This window comes from Eumetopias jubatus, unplaced genomic scaffold (assembly GCF_037043125.1).
Source record: "Eumetopias jubatus isolate StellerSeaLion01/CBP00866 unplaced genomic scaffold, mEumJub1_p1.0 scaffold_14, whole genome shotgun sequence".
Lineage (NCBI taxonomy): Eukaryota > Metazoa > Chordata > Mammalia > Carnivora > Otariidae > Eumetopias > Eumetopias jubatus.
In genome coordinates this window covers 96,422,329-96,434,359 of record NW_028274820.1, presented here as the reverse complement: position 1 = coordinate 96,434,359, position 12,031 = coordinate 96,422,329, and the positions used below count along the sequence as shown (strand labels likewise).

Genomic DNA, 12,031 nt, shown 5'->3' with positions numbered 1-12,031 from the left:
GGGTCGCCCCAGGCTGGGTCCCTCAGCCCTGGTACCGGAGGGACCTGCTCTTTCCTTGAAAACCTCTTGTTTCTAGCCTGACTGGAGTCACATGGGAGGTCAGCCATGGGCAGAAGAGATATCCAGACATCACAAGGCAGAGTCAAGCCAGAACAGGCCATTTTTATTGATTCAGTCAATTTGGTCAGGCTAGGGTCCCCCCTGCATTAGGGAGATTTGGGTCATGAGCGTCCAGGTGTGCATGAACATAGGGGGTAGCTATTGGGGTGAACAGAGAGATGAAAACAGCTCTTGAGAAGCACCGGCTTGATGCTTGAAGTGGAGAAAGGAGAATCCATACTGGGGCAATAGAAGCTGGAAGGTCCTAGCTCTGCCTCTGAGCTAGTTTCAGGAACCCTTTCTCTTGACCTGAAGAAGAGAAGGTTCCAGGGGTTAGCCAGAGTCAGGAGTGATGGGGATGGAGAGGAAGTAAGATGGTCCACTGACAAGATGAATGGTAGTTCTCTTTACCATGTCCATTAGGTTTTCGTGTGACCCCAGCTTCTCCTTCTCTGCCTGGCTCTCCCACTGTGATCCCAGAGGTACAGTGTGTCTTCTGAGGCATGTGGGTGGACCTCCGTCTTCCTCTACTGCCCACCCCTGGCCCAAGCAAGGTCTCTTGATACTCCCAGCTCTGAGTTGCTATGTTTTAAGTGTCCCCTCCAGGGCCCCACCCTGCCCACCTCCTTACCTTGGCCATCAGCACCAGGGCGCTGACCAGCACGGCATACAGGGTGGCCTTCCCCAGCAGGATCTCATAGAGGATGGTGGCAGACAGGATGCCCTGCTGATAGGACACTGTGGGCGGGAAGGGAGAGCGCACAGGGACCTGTGAGCAGGTGTCTCTGGCCTCTCCACCCCCCACCCCGGGGTCCATGGTTCTCCATGCTTGGCTTGCAGGACACAACCATGGCAGACGGAGAACAAGCAGAGGAGAGGGTCACTTACCTGAAGTGAAGCCACAGTCTGAAAGAGAGAAGGCGGAGGGAATGGATGAGAGACCCCGTCTTCTAAAGCAGACGGAAAGCTGCCAAGTTAGGCACACGTGAAGCTAAGGCAATACTATTTGTCAGCTGTGCTTCAGTTAAGAACCGACCAGACACAAACACAAACACACTAAGTCAGCCTCCTGGTTAGCACGGACCCCCAGGCTCAGACCAGGCTTCTCGCAGACGCCTAGACCGTCTTTCTGGAGCTGTGCCCACGGAGCCGCACCATCCCAGGACCCCATGGAATGTGGTGGCACAGAGGGGCTGGGGGCACCCCGTCAGTGCTGAGCCATACAGGCTCGGACAGTGAGGGGACCCCAGCTGCAAGGCTCTGCTGGGCTGAGGATCTGGGGAGGAATTAGCCCCGAGGTGCCCGTTCACCCTCACGCTGGGCCTTAGTCTTCCCGCCCTGTCCTGTGTCTGCCTGGTCTTCTGCCTGGATCCCCCCTTTCTGTGCTCTAACTCACTCCCCACCCAGCCCCCCAGGCCCCGCTCACCTGCTCTGCCCCAGGTCTCGTCACTGATGTTCTGGGTGATGGGTTTGGGCCGGCTGGTGTTTTCCCACTTGTCGTCGTCCCCGAGCCCGTGGAACTGGACTTGGCAGCGAAAGTGGTTGCGAGGGTTGTGCCAGAAGGCAGAGGACACCCTCAGCCGGCTGCTCAGACAGTAGCTGGAGCCATTCTCGTTGGGCCGCTCCTTGTAGGGCTGCGGGTCCGTGCTGACCCCATTCTGGACCTCCTTCCCGTTCACCCACCAGCTCAGCTCCACGTGGTCGGGGTAGAAGCCCGTGGCCAGGCACACGAGTGTGGCCTTCTGGGTGCGGGAGGTCTCTGCTTCTGATGGTTCAAACACTGTGACCGTGGGAGGTTTGACCTTTTCCAGGTTCTCTGCAAGGGAAGAGAGGTTGGGACCAGGGCTGGTCTGAGAGCTGTCTGGGTTTGGTGTGTGTGTGTGTGTGTGTGTGTGTGTGTGTGTGTGTGTGTGTGTGTGTGTGACAGAGAGAGAGACAGAGACAGAGGCAGAGGCAGAGGCAGAGGCAGATACAGAAATAAAGAAAGAGAGAGGCAGAGATAAAGCTGGAAATGGAGTCCTCTAAAGCGGAATTATGTAGTAGTAGGTCCTGTGTGTTTGGGGGTCACTGTTCTGTTCTATTCTCCCTCAGCTTTGCCACTTCTCTCGGTTACCCCATGGATGCCTACTGCCAACTATCTCTTTCATCCCCTAAGGCAGTAGTGTGTCCTGGTTTCTTTGGCTTTCTTGGCAGAGTGTCTTTCTCAAGGCCTTGTTCCGTATTTGTCAAAAGAGTCTATCTATTTTTCTTCCTCATTCAAAACCCTCTTCGGTGAGTGACTATCTATTCTTTCAGACTTAGAACCAGCTATGGCAGAGTCAAATGAGCCTGGTATTTGAGGCTGAGGATCCTCACCAGCAACATGATTCCAGGAACCCAATCAACTTTTCCTAATTATCAGTTTCCTTTTGTACAAAGTGTATGAGTATCTGTTTGGGTGATTGCACACGTGATAATTAGGCTTTGTTGCCCGAAGGAAATGCTGTCCCATTGCATCTGACTATACTTTTTCCTAAATGCTTTCTCCAACTCACTTTTTTCCCTTTTCTTTCGTGTGTGTGTGTGTGTGTGTGTGTGTGTGTGTGTGTGTAGGTGGGTGTTAAACACGTAACCTGCTTTGAGGAGCCAAGAAGCCTCTGGCTATTATGTTATCAGATATTTCACATTTATTCCATTTACACTGGGGCACACGGGTGTGTGGTAACTTGCCCAGGGTGGCTGTAATCCCATGAAAGATACTGCTCATGGGCTGAATGCTTTTTTCCTTCCAGCGCCCAGCAAGGCTCCCTGCCAACTTTGGAAATCCTAGTTCATGGCTGAACTTGCAGGGTGTGAACGAATTCCAAAGTCTAAGGACCATGTCGTCAGAGTGCTCATGTTGCAAAGTCCTAGGCCATTTTTCATGCCTGACACATAGGAGAGAATTTCTGGAGTTGTTGGAAGGCCAGGCCTCATGGGAAGACACAGGGGAATGAGAGAAAGCACATCCATCTCCCACCTTCCCATCTTTTTACCGGAATGGACTGTGCCCGCTATTTGGGTCTATACTGACCATTGGGATGGCTTTTTGGAGCAGAACTGTGGGAAACCCAGATGTCTCCACTTTATCCACATTGGGAAGTGTTTTTAATGGGAAAACTGAGAGACAGTTTGGGAAAAAGGCCAAAGTCTGGGACACAGTGACGATAAACAACAGGAACGAAAAGGATGGCCCTGATAAGCCGAGCCTTTTACAAAGATTTCCATATAAGTTAGCCCCTAACAATTTAACACCCCAAGGGGCTGGCACAATTATCCCCATTTTATACATCCCAGAGATGCTGAGATTTCCACTTTCCGATTGCTCGAGCACCCCCAGCCTTGTCCCATGAGCCCAGAGTTCTGGGCATTTCAAACCCCAGTAATTTGTACTTTCTAATTGTTATCACGCTCACTGGCATGAGCCCCCATCTGCAGGATAAAGTCTGTTCCAGCCAACCAGTCTGGTAGGACCAAGTGTCCCATTCCTCTGGCCTTGTCTCTATGCCCAGCACAGACCCATCCTTCCATGCCCGGTCCTCCGCCTGTCTGCTTCCTCCCCGAGCACGCTAACGGTGTGTTAATATTTCATGATGGGCCCCTTACCCTACCAGCCCAGCATAGATCCTGAGGTTTGAGAAAATGGAGCCTCCTGCCTACTTTCTCTTCTTTATACCTTATCTGTTACTAAGATGGCTTAGGTTTCCAGTTGTATCTCCTCTGATCCTGCCAAGCACTGTGTCCCTCAGACACCCATTGCAGCTCTCATGATACTGTGACATGAACTTCTGCCCTCAGGGCTCAGAAACACCCCTCAAACAGCCCAGTCTCACCATTCTGTCCCCCCACTGCCTCCTGAGCCCTAGATCACTTCAGGAAGACACAGATGGATCTTTGGAGGCTAGTCGAGACAGAGAAGGAAGACGACAGAGGCAAGCACAGAGTTCTGAGCAGGTGGTAGATATTAGAAGGACTTTAACATAGAAGACAGACCAACTCACCAAAATGGAGTCAATGGTGAAGGCTTGGAGATAGAATAGGAGGGAAAATGGAGAAGATCTGAATTAAAAAAAGAAGGGGGGAAGTAAAACAACAGACTCCTAAAACAGGAGAGATGAGAGGAGTCCCAGAGAACAATGAGGAGCAGAGCAAGAACATACAAAGCCAAAGAATAAGCTGGAGCCCTACATCCGTGGGTCCGCAATCAGCACGAGAAGCTCTGGGAGGGAGGGGGCGGCTCTGAGTGCTATCCTTACACCCCTGTCCCTCCTCCTGGACTGATCGGTCATGCATAGGCACCGCCAGCCAAGAGTGCAGCCACATACCTGTCACGGTGAGCCTGGTGCCCATCCCAAAGTAGAGGGGCGAGTTATAGGAACACAGCTGCAGGCAGCCGTGGTAAAACCCACGGAGAGCTCCTGCCAGAAGGCAAGTCCTTGCTCCCAGGGACCGGGCTCTACCACCCTCTCCTCCTGGATGCATGGCTCTGGACCAGAGGGGTCCCATAAGGAGAAAGGTCCAAGCATACTATGGGGAAAGAGGAGCAGGCTTAGAAGGGGCACAGACACACACATAAGAAGGAAGGCTGAACCAAGGAAAGAGTAAGGAGGAAACATTAAGGACTGAAGACTCAGGGAGGAAAAATAGAGGGACCCACCAAGACACATCAAGAGGAATGGCAGCCACAGCTCCTTGGAAGCTCCCCAGGGCTAAGAGAGTTGACTTGACCCCCCTACCCCCGCCCCCCGCCGACAACCAAGGCTGGGAGGAGAGACGGGGACCCTGTGTCCAAGAGACAATGGCCCCACACCCCAGTCCTGCTCCTTACCTAGGACAGAGAGTTGAGTGCCAACTCCAAAGTGCTGTGCCTGGTTGCTCCACAGCACAGGGAGAGAGTGACAAACCCCAGGATTGCTCTCCAGAGCCTTTGCTTCCAGAAGCCAGCTTCCATCCGAATTTCTAGGGACTCAGCACCTCCTCTGCTCACCCACACTCTCTGAGCCTTTTCCCTGCTGTGTCTCAGGAGTACTCCTGGGACTGCACTCTTCCAACACACTACCCCCAGAGCAGCCTCGTCCTTACCCAAGATAGAGAGCTTGGTTCCCCTTGCGAAATACAGTTTTTCATTGTTACACAACACTCCAGGCTGGTGGGAAAACTGCCCTTGGCTGCATCCAGGTCCTGCCTTCCCCAGTGCACCTGCCTGCTCTCCTCTCCCTTTCCTGCCTTCCCAGGTGCACCTGCCCGCTCTCCTCTCCCTTTCCTGCCTTCCCAGGTGCACCTGCCCGCTCTCCTCTCCCTTTCCTGCCTTCCCAGGTGCACCTGCCCGCTCTCCTCTCCCTTTCCTGCCTTCCCAGGTGCACCTGCCCGCTCTCCTCTCCCTTTCCTGCCTTCCCAGGTGCACCTGCCCGCTCTCCTCTCCCTTTCCTGCCTTCCCAGGTGCACCTGCCCGCTCTCCTCTCCCTTTCCTGCCTTCCCAGGTGCACCTGCCCGCTCTCCTCCCCCTTTCCTGCCTTCCCAGGTGCACCTGCCCGCTCTCCTCTCCCTTTCCTGCCTTCCCAGGTGCACCTGCCCGCTCTCCTCTCCCTTTCCTGCCATCCCAGGTGCACCTGCCCGCTCTCCTCTCCCTTTCCTGCCTTCCCAGGTGCACCTGCCCGCTCTCCTCTCCCTTTCCTGCCTTCCCAGGTGCACCTGCCTGCTCTCCTCTCCCTTTCGTTAGCAGAATTTTGGCACCAGGAGGTGTGGAGGGGGGCCTAGTGTGCAGTGTGAAATGCCCTGGTCAGAGGACCGATTCAGCCGTGTGACCCCCAGCCCTTTCTCCTGTGTCCCTCTCCTTTCTGAGCCGAGGCAGAAAACATCAGGACTAAGGCAGCTCTGAGGCCAGAGGCTTCCCATCTACATGGCCATAATGAGGTGCCCTCCGGGGAGACAGGGGATGGACAAGGAGACCCCAAAGGGAGACTGCCTGCCTCCCAGTAGGGGAACACGAACTTAGCATTGCCTGTCCATGAAATTACCGGAGATGGAGGCTGTCCCCACCTGTCTGCATCAAGACAAGAATTCAGAGCTTACTGATAAAAATGTGCTTTAACCTACGCTTCCAAGATGGAGGCTCCACATGGACCCTTGCCCCTCCTTGTGGGTTCCCAGCCCTCCGCCCCGATGCACTTACCTACAACAGTGAGCCGGCTCCCCTCCCCAAAATGGAGGATGTTTCAAAAGCACAGCCTCCCAGATCCACTTCAAAACCTCCCCGTCTTCAGCTGGGATTCGGGGACAGATTGGTGCGTTCGTGGAACTCTTCCCTCCCAGAGCCACCAGCCCGGCTTCATATTTTCCCCACTCCCTTCCAGAGCTTGCCCAGATCCCTGGACAGTTGGAAACAAGGAGCCACACAGTGTGGCTTCCTATATAATCCAGAGCGAGGAAAGTTAGGAAGCCCCTGCGGAGAGTCCCAGTCCACGAGGAAGACAGACCTATGTCGGCGCTCATTAATTGCCCTCTGGGCTTTCTCTAGGCTTCCCTCTGTCAGAGAACTACTCAGAGGGGCAGTACCATTTCCTTTTCCTCCTCTGCCTTAACCACTGAGGCTCAGCTCTGAGTTTACAGAGGACCCCCCTGGTGGCTGGCTAGATTTGCCCTGACCGGGACCCTCCCACGTGTTGGTTCCCAGAAGAGGAGATGACATCTCCTTAACCAGGACCAAAGACCTGGGCAATCCCTTCCCTCCCCCATCTCCCAGGATAGAATTCTCCTCATCACACCCTCCCTGGAGACCTCCCCACCTTACCAACAACTGTCAGCTTGGTCCCTGGGCCGAAGGTAAAATCATACACATCAGCACACGGCCACTCTAAGAATGGACACTTTGGACCTACTTTCACCTACAAGGGGCCTGGAAAGACCCAGCGTATGTCTTACCTATTACTGTGAGCCTGGTGCCTTCTCCAAAGAAAAGTTCAGTGTTCACACAGCGACATGGAGCAAGGAAGCAAACAAGTTTGAGGCATGGAAAGAAGAGGTGGCCCTGGTTGGTCTCTGGAGGACTCTGGTATAAGAAATCCCCTCCTGTGCTTTATAGATATTGCACAGAAGAGTATTTCCAACTTTGATTCTTGGGGCCACAGAGCATGGCCAGCATCTATCCAGTGGGCCCCACACTACTTTCTCAATTCTTTCTGAGGGTCCATCAAAAGGACGTGGGTCAAGAGAGAAGAGGGCAGGGTCCTGGAGACAGTGACCAGGTCCATGGATGGCCGGGATATTTTTGGCTTCTTCTTCTATGGGATGGGTCACCTTCCATGCACCTTCCCACTGGTCTTGCCCTGAGTGCTGTGGGGCTTAGGATGAAGGAGTTTCCCGGAGTCCTTCACCCGAGGGGTCACTGAGGCCTTCTGCTTACACCTGGGCTCTCTGTCTGCAAGCTTCAGTCCTGATCTAAGCCTGTCCTTATCCATGGTCTTGGCTTGACAGGTGAATAGGGGTGGGATGGAGGCATTCTGACTTGCACCACCCTCGGGCCCGTGACTCAGAAGAGTGGAGAAACTGGGGTTGGGGACAGGCAGAAAGGTTTTTGTAAAGCTTTCTCATAGAGTTGAATCACCGTGGCCGCCTGTCCCCACAATGTTACAGCTTCATACAAAAAACAGCCCCTCCCATGGTTCTGCCCATCAGAGTCTGGAAGAAACGACCCGAGCAGCTGCTCCTTCCAAGGCATTGGAGGGCAGGTCGGTGACATCACTCCCCATGTTGTGAGGTGGTGGCAGGGTACAGATGAGGCCGGGAGCGGGGGCGCCCTCCTCACCCCCATGCCCTTTCTTCAGGACTTGGCTCCCCAGAGCTGTGTGTCTTTGCGAGGCCAGTTGGCACAAGGGCTAGTTTTCCCTGGTATCCGCCCCTCTGTAAACTCATCACTCATTGTGGGGAGACACCCTCCCAAGAAGAAGCAGCCTCCTTTCTACCCAGGGCCTGCCCCTGAGACTGTGTCACTCAGAGGCCACACCTTTCATCTGGGAACGGGATCCTTCAATACTCAGACCATCCCTTTGGCCAACTCTGGACCTCTCTAGGGTGGTCTGGAGGGGAACTGACATGAGCTACTCAGGGGTAGGGCTCCCTAGATAGAGACAAAACGACAGCTGAGAGCTCAGAGTATTTCCAAGGGGGTGCTGTGTGGGGGGACTGGTGTGTTGTCAGCCTGCCTCTCTGCCCGTGGACTTCAGACATCAGGGTTAGGAAAAGGGAGCCGGGGAAGTGGATGTGGAGAGAGCTGCATACATAAAGTCACAGGAACACTCAAATGTAATCACGGTCACTGCCTTCCCCTCTTTTCCCTGAGGGGCAGACACATTTAAGTTGCTGTCGATGTTTTATTTTCCTGCACAAGATGACCTTGAAATGTAACCTCTGGTTGAGTGGCCTAAATCTTATTTCACTCGATGGTGCTTCCTTTTATTGCCTTTCAAACTCTAACTTAAAATCTAGAAGGAAAAAAAAAAGGACAGACTTCATTACATAATGATGACACACTTTCACGGAAAAATATACACAGAATCAAAAAAGAAATGACAATATGGAAAGAACATCTGCAATCCTCATCCTAAGAGCTGATCTCCCCAGTAGATGATGAACTCCTAGAAATCAGTAAGAAAATAATGCAGCAGCACAACGAAAGTGGCAAAGAACAGATGGTTGAGAGAAAAAGAAATGCAAAGGCTGCTTCACCATAGGGAAAAAATCTTGCAGACAAAAACTGCATCAAAATATCTGTTCACCGTTATTGACAACATTGAATTAGGGAAGACCATTAGCTAGTGTGTGGTGGAATATACACTTCACAAAAAATGATACAACCTAAGTGGGGACCAATTTGTAAATATCTATGAAAATTACAAATGCATTTACCTTTTCACCTGGAAATCTCTCATCTGGGTGTTTATCCTATAATTATTCTTGCATACAAGTAAAAAAAAATGTAAAATATTTGCATTATCTGGGGTAGCAAAAAGATCAGGAAAACTCAAGTACCCAATCAGGAAGGGACTGGATAAATCACCTGGGATACATCCACAAAATGGAATATTAGGCAATGTTAAAAAAGAACACAAATGTTTCCCTGCTGTGGGAAGGTAAGATATGCTGTTAACTGTAAGAAAAGCTAGCTGCGGATTCGCATTTCTGTGCACCACCTTTTGTCCCGCAAAGGGGGAGCATAAGAATTATACATTTGTTTGCTTGGTTCTGCACAAAGACACACTAGAAGGATACAAAAGAACTTGATCAAGGTGATTGCTTACTAAGACTGAGTGGAGGAGACAGAAACAAGATAGAAGTAAAAATAACATTTTTAGTTTCAACTTTATTGTTTCCATTTTTGAGCCATGTAGCCTATCCTGACTATTTAAAATAAAACTTAATAAAAATTTTCAAGAAAATACCAACAAAGTTGTATGGTGATTGACATAACAATAAAAAATTTAAAAAAAAGAAAATACCAACAAAGTATTGCTTTAAGTAATATTTTGAAATGGTCTACTTAAAAAAACCTTCTTGTTTCATTTACAAAGTCATTATTTTTCCAAAGAAGATCAGCTTATGTAAGAAGATGTGTTATGGTCCTGACTTTGCTTATCGGGGTCTCCAATCACTCAAGAAGCTTGTGAAAAGTGCATATTTCTGAGTAGTCCTCAGGATCTTTTGTGTTACAAATCTCTAGTAGTGGGTTTATTGATATGCATTTAAATAAACAATCAAGCACAAAATTACCCTGGGTATTTCCATTTTGGCATGGGGCTTGGGACCCACTGCTTGCCCCTCTGGCAGGTGTCAGCCCTGGAGAATGTCAGAACGCTATCTGGTGGTGCCACGGGCTGGGTGCAACAACGTGGCTCCTAGAATTTAGGGAAAAAAGAAAAAGATAGTCTGTGCATTTTACTCAGGAATAGTGACGGATCTCACAACACTCTGCCATTGCCTGGATAAAGGGTCATTGATTGCTTTCAACAAGTGGAAAGTGGCAAGCTTCTTCTTTAGTCCTTTCCCACCTTGAGGAACACTTTCATCAATGTAATGATTTATTTTGATCTATTTCCACATATTCTCCTGTCCCGTTTACCCCTTTGTTTATCAGCAATTTACTCTCTAAGTAAGTTTCCTTTTGACCACCCCTCAGCCCAGCTGGCCTTACAAAGTAAATACCACTCTGTCTTGGTGTCACAGCTACGTTCAATCCTGATGGAGTTTGTCTCATCTTCGCTACTCAGTCACACTGTCGATGTGCCCAGGAGCACGCGCAGCCTTTCTCTTTTTCCCTTGTAGGAGGAGTCAGTCAGGTGTCCGGTGGGATCATTCATCATCTTCATTCAGCATCTTGGGCAGCAGGGGGCAGCTTTTCCTTATTTATTTTAGACCGAAATCGTTGCCATCTCGGGGTGGCCACTTGAGGGCGTGAGAAGAATGTGGTTGGTGCTGGATGGGGGGATCCCCCGCCCCCAATTCCGCTGGGGGAACTGTGTTACCTTCATGCCTTTCTCGAGGCTAAGACCTGGGAAGGAGATACACAAATTGCATCTCACGTGTGTAATTCTTGCATCTATTTTTTAAAAAGATTTTAAAATTTATTTTAGAGAGAGAGAGAGAGAGAGAATGTGCATGAGGGGGAGGGGCAGAGGGGAAGCCGACTCTCCGCTGAGCCTGGAACCCCGCCCAGGGCTCCATCTCCGGACCCTGAGATCATGACCTGAGCCGAAACCACCAGTCAGAGGCTTAACCGACTGAGACACCCAGGTGCCCCTTCTTGAAACTTTTGGACCGCATTCCTAGATTCATTTAAAAGCCAAATTTGTCTTCTAATTTCCTCAGATGAAACTGCAACCTGAAGAGGCTAAGTGAGTTGTTCCTGTCATGGGACATGATTGACATGGCAGAGCTGGAACCAGCACCCGGGCCTCCGTGTTTAACTTCCGGGGCTTTGGTGGGGCCACTGAGGCTCTGCCCCTCAGGGAAGCCCACCTCCCAGGGCCAGAGTCCCCGGGTCTCCAGTCCTGTCGGTGAGGCCCAGGGCGAGCTGCTAAGCCTACCTTAGGGAGTTATGGAGAGATCTAAATCAGATAATACACATGAAGCTTCTTTCTGGTCCCTGAAAATAGTGAAAATGTGAGTGGCCGCTGCTTCCACAGAGACCACTGGCTGAAGGATACCCCCACTGCAATGGCTCTCAGGCTTCTGTGTGCATCAGAACGATGTGGAATTCTTGGAAAATGCAAGTGGCCGGGCTCCATCTCAGAATTTCTGACTCAGTAGGTCTGGGTCAGAATTGGCACTGTGGAAGGTCTGAAGGAATTTCACAGCTCCTAAATTCCCAGATGATTCTGGTGCCCCCGGGGCCAGGGGCCACACTTGGAGAACCCAGTGTTCTGGAAGGTGCTTTCTTTCTTCCATACATTCTCCTCCAATCCTAGCTCATACTTTAATCATTCAAGCATTCCACCACTGCCTAGTATATTGTAGGCATTGTTTAATCACTAGATATGCCAGGATGAGCAAGACAAGATTTCTTGCCTAAGGAGCTCACCGTTGGAGGCCAGGTAGATGCATCCACAGTTACTGGGCAGCAGGCGCAGGACTGTGGCCGCGGTAAGCATCCTCAGGAGGAGGACTCCTCGCTCGGACCACAGGACCAACAGGGCCAGCACAGGAGTGGGGCAGGAGGATCCCAGGGCAGAAGGCATCAGAAATGACTTTTCTGAAGAGGGTGAAGGGGCAGGTGGGAAGGGCGTCAAGCCAGATGGACCAGTAACGCCCAGGGCTAAAGATGTGAGGTCCATGGCTTGTTGAAGGAGCCCCTGGGATTTCTGAGCACTGGAGCAGAGATAGAGGGGAGGACTGGAGAGACGGAGGGGCAGAGAAGGAAGAG

General features: G+C 51.3%; 1 gene segment (V, D, J or C); it reads right to left on the bottom strand.

Annotated features, from left to right (window-relative positions):
* Window positions 1-136: 136 nt before the first annotated feature.
* On the bottom strand, window positions 137-4,542 carry LOC114204317 (T cell receptor beta constant 1-like). The segment is given in 5 exon segments: window positions 137-408; window positions 731-837; window positions 988-1,005; window positions 1,526-1,915; window positions 4,443-4,542. Coding segments are annotated over 5 exon segments (561 nt in total).
* Between the last annotated feature and the right edge of the window lie 7,489 nt (window positions 4,543-12,031).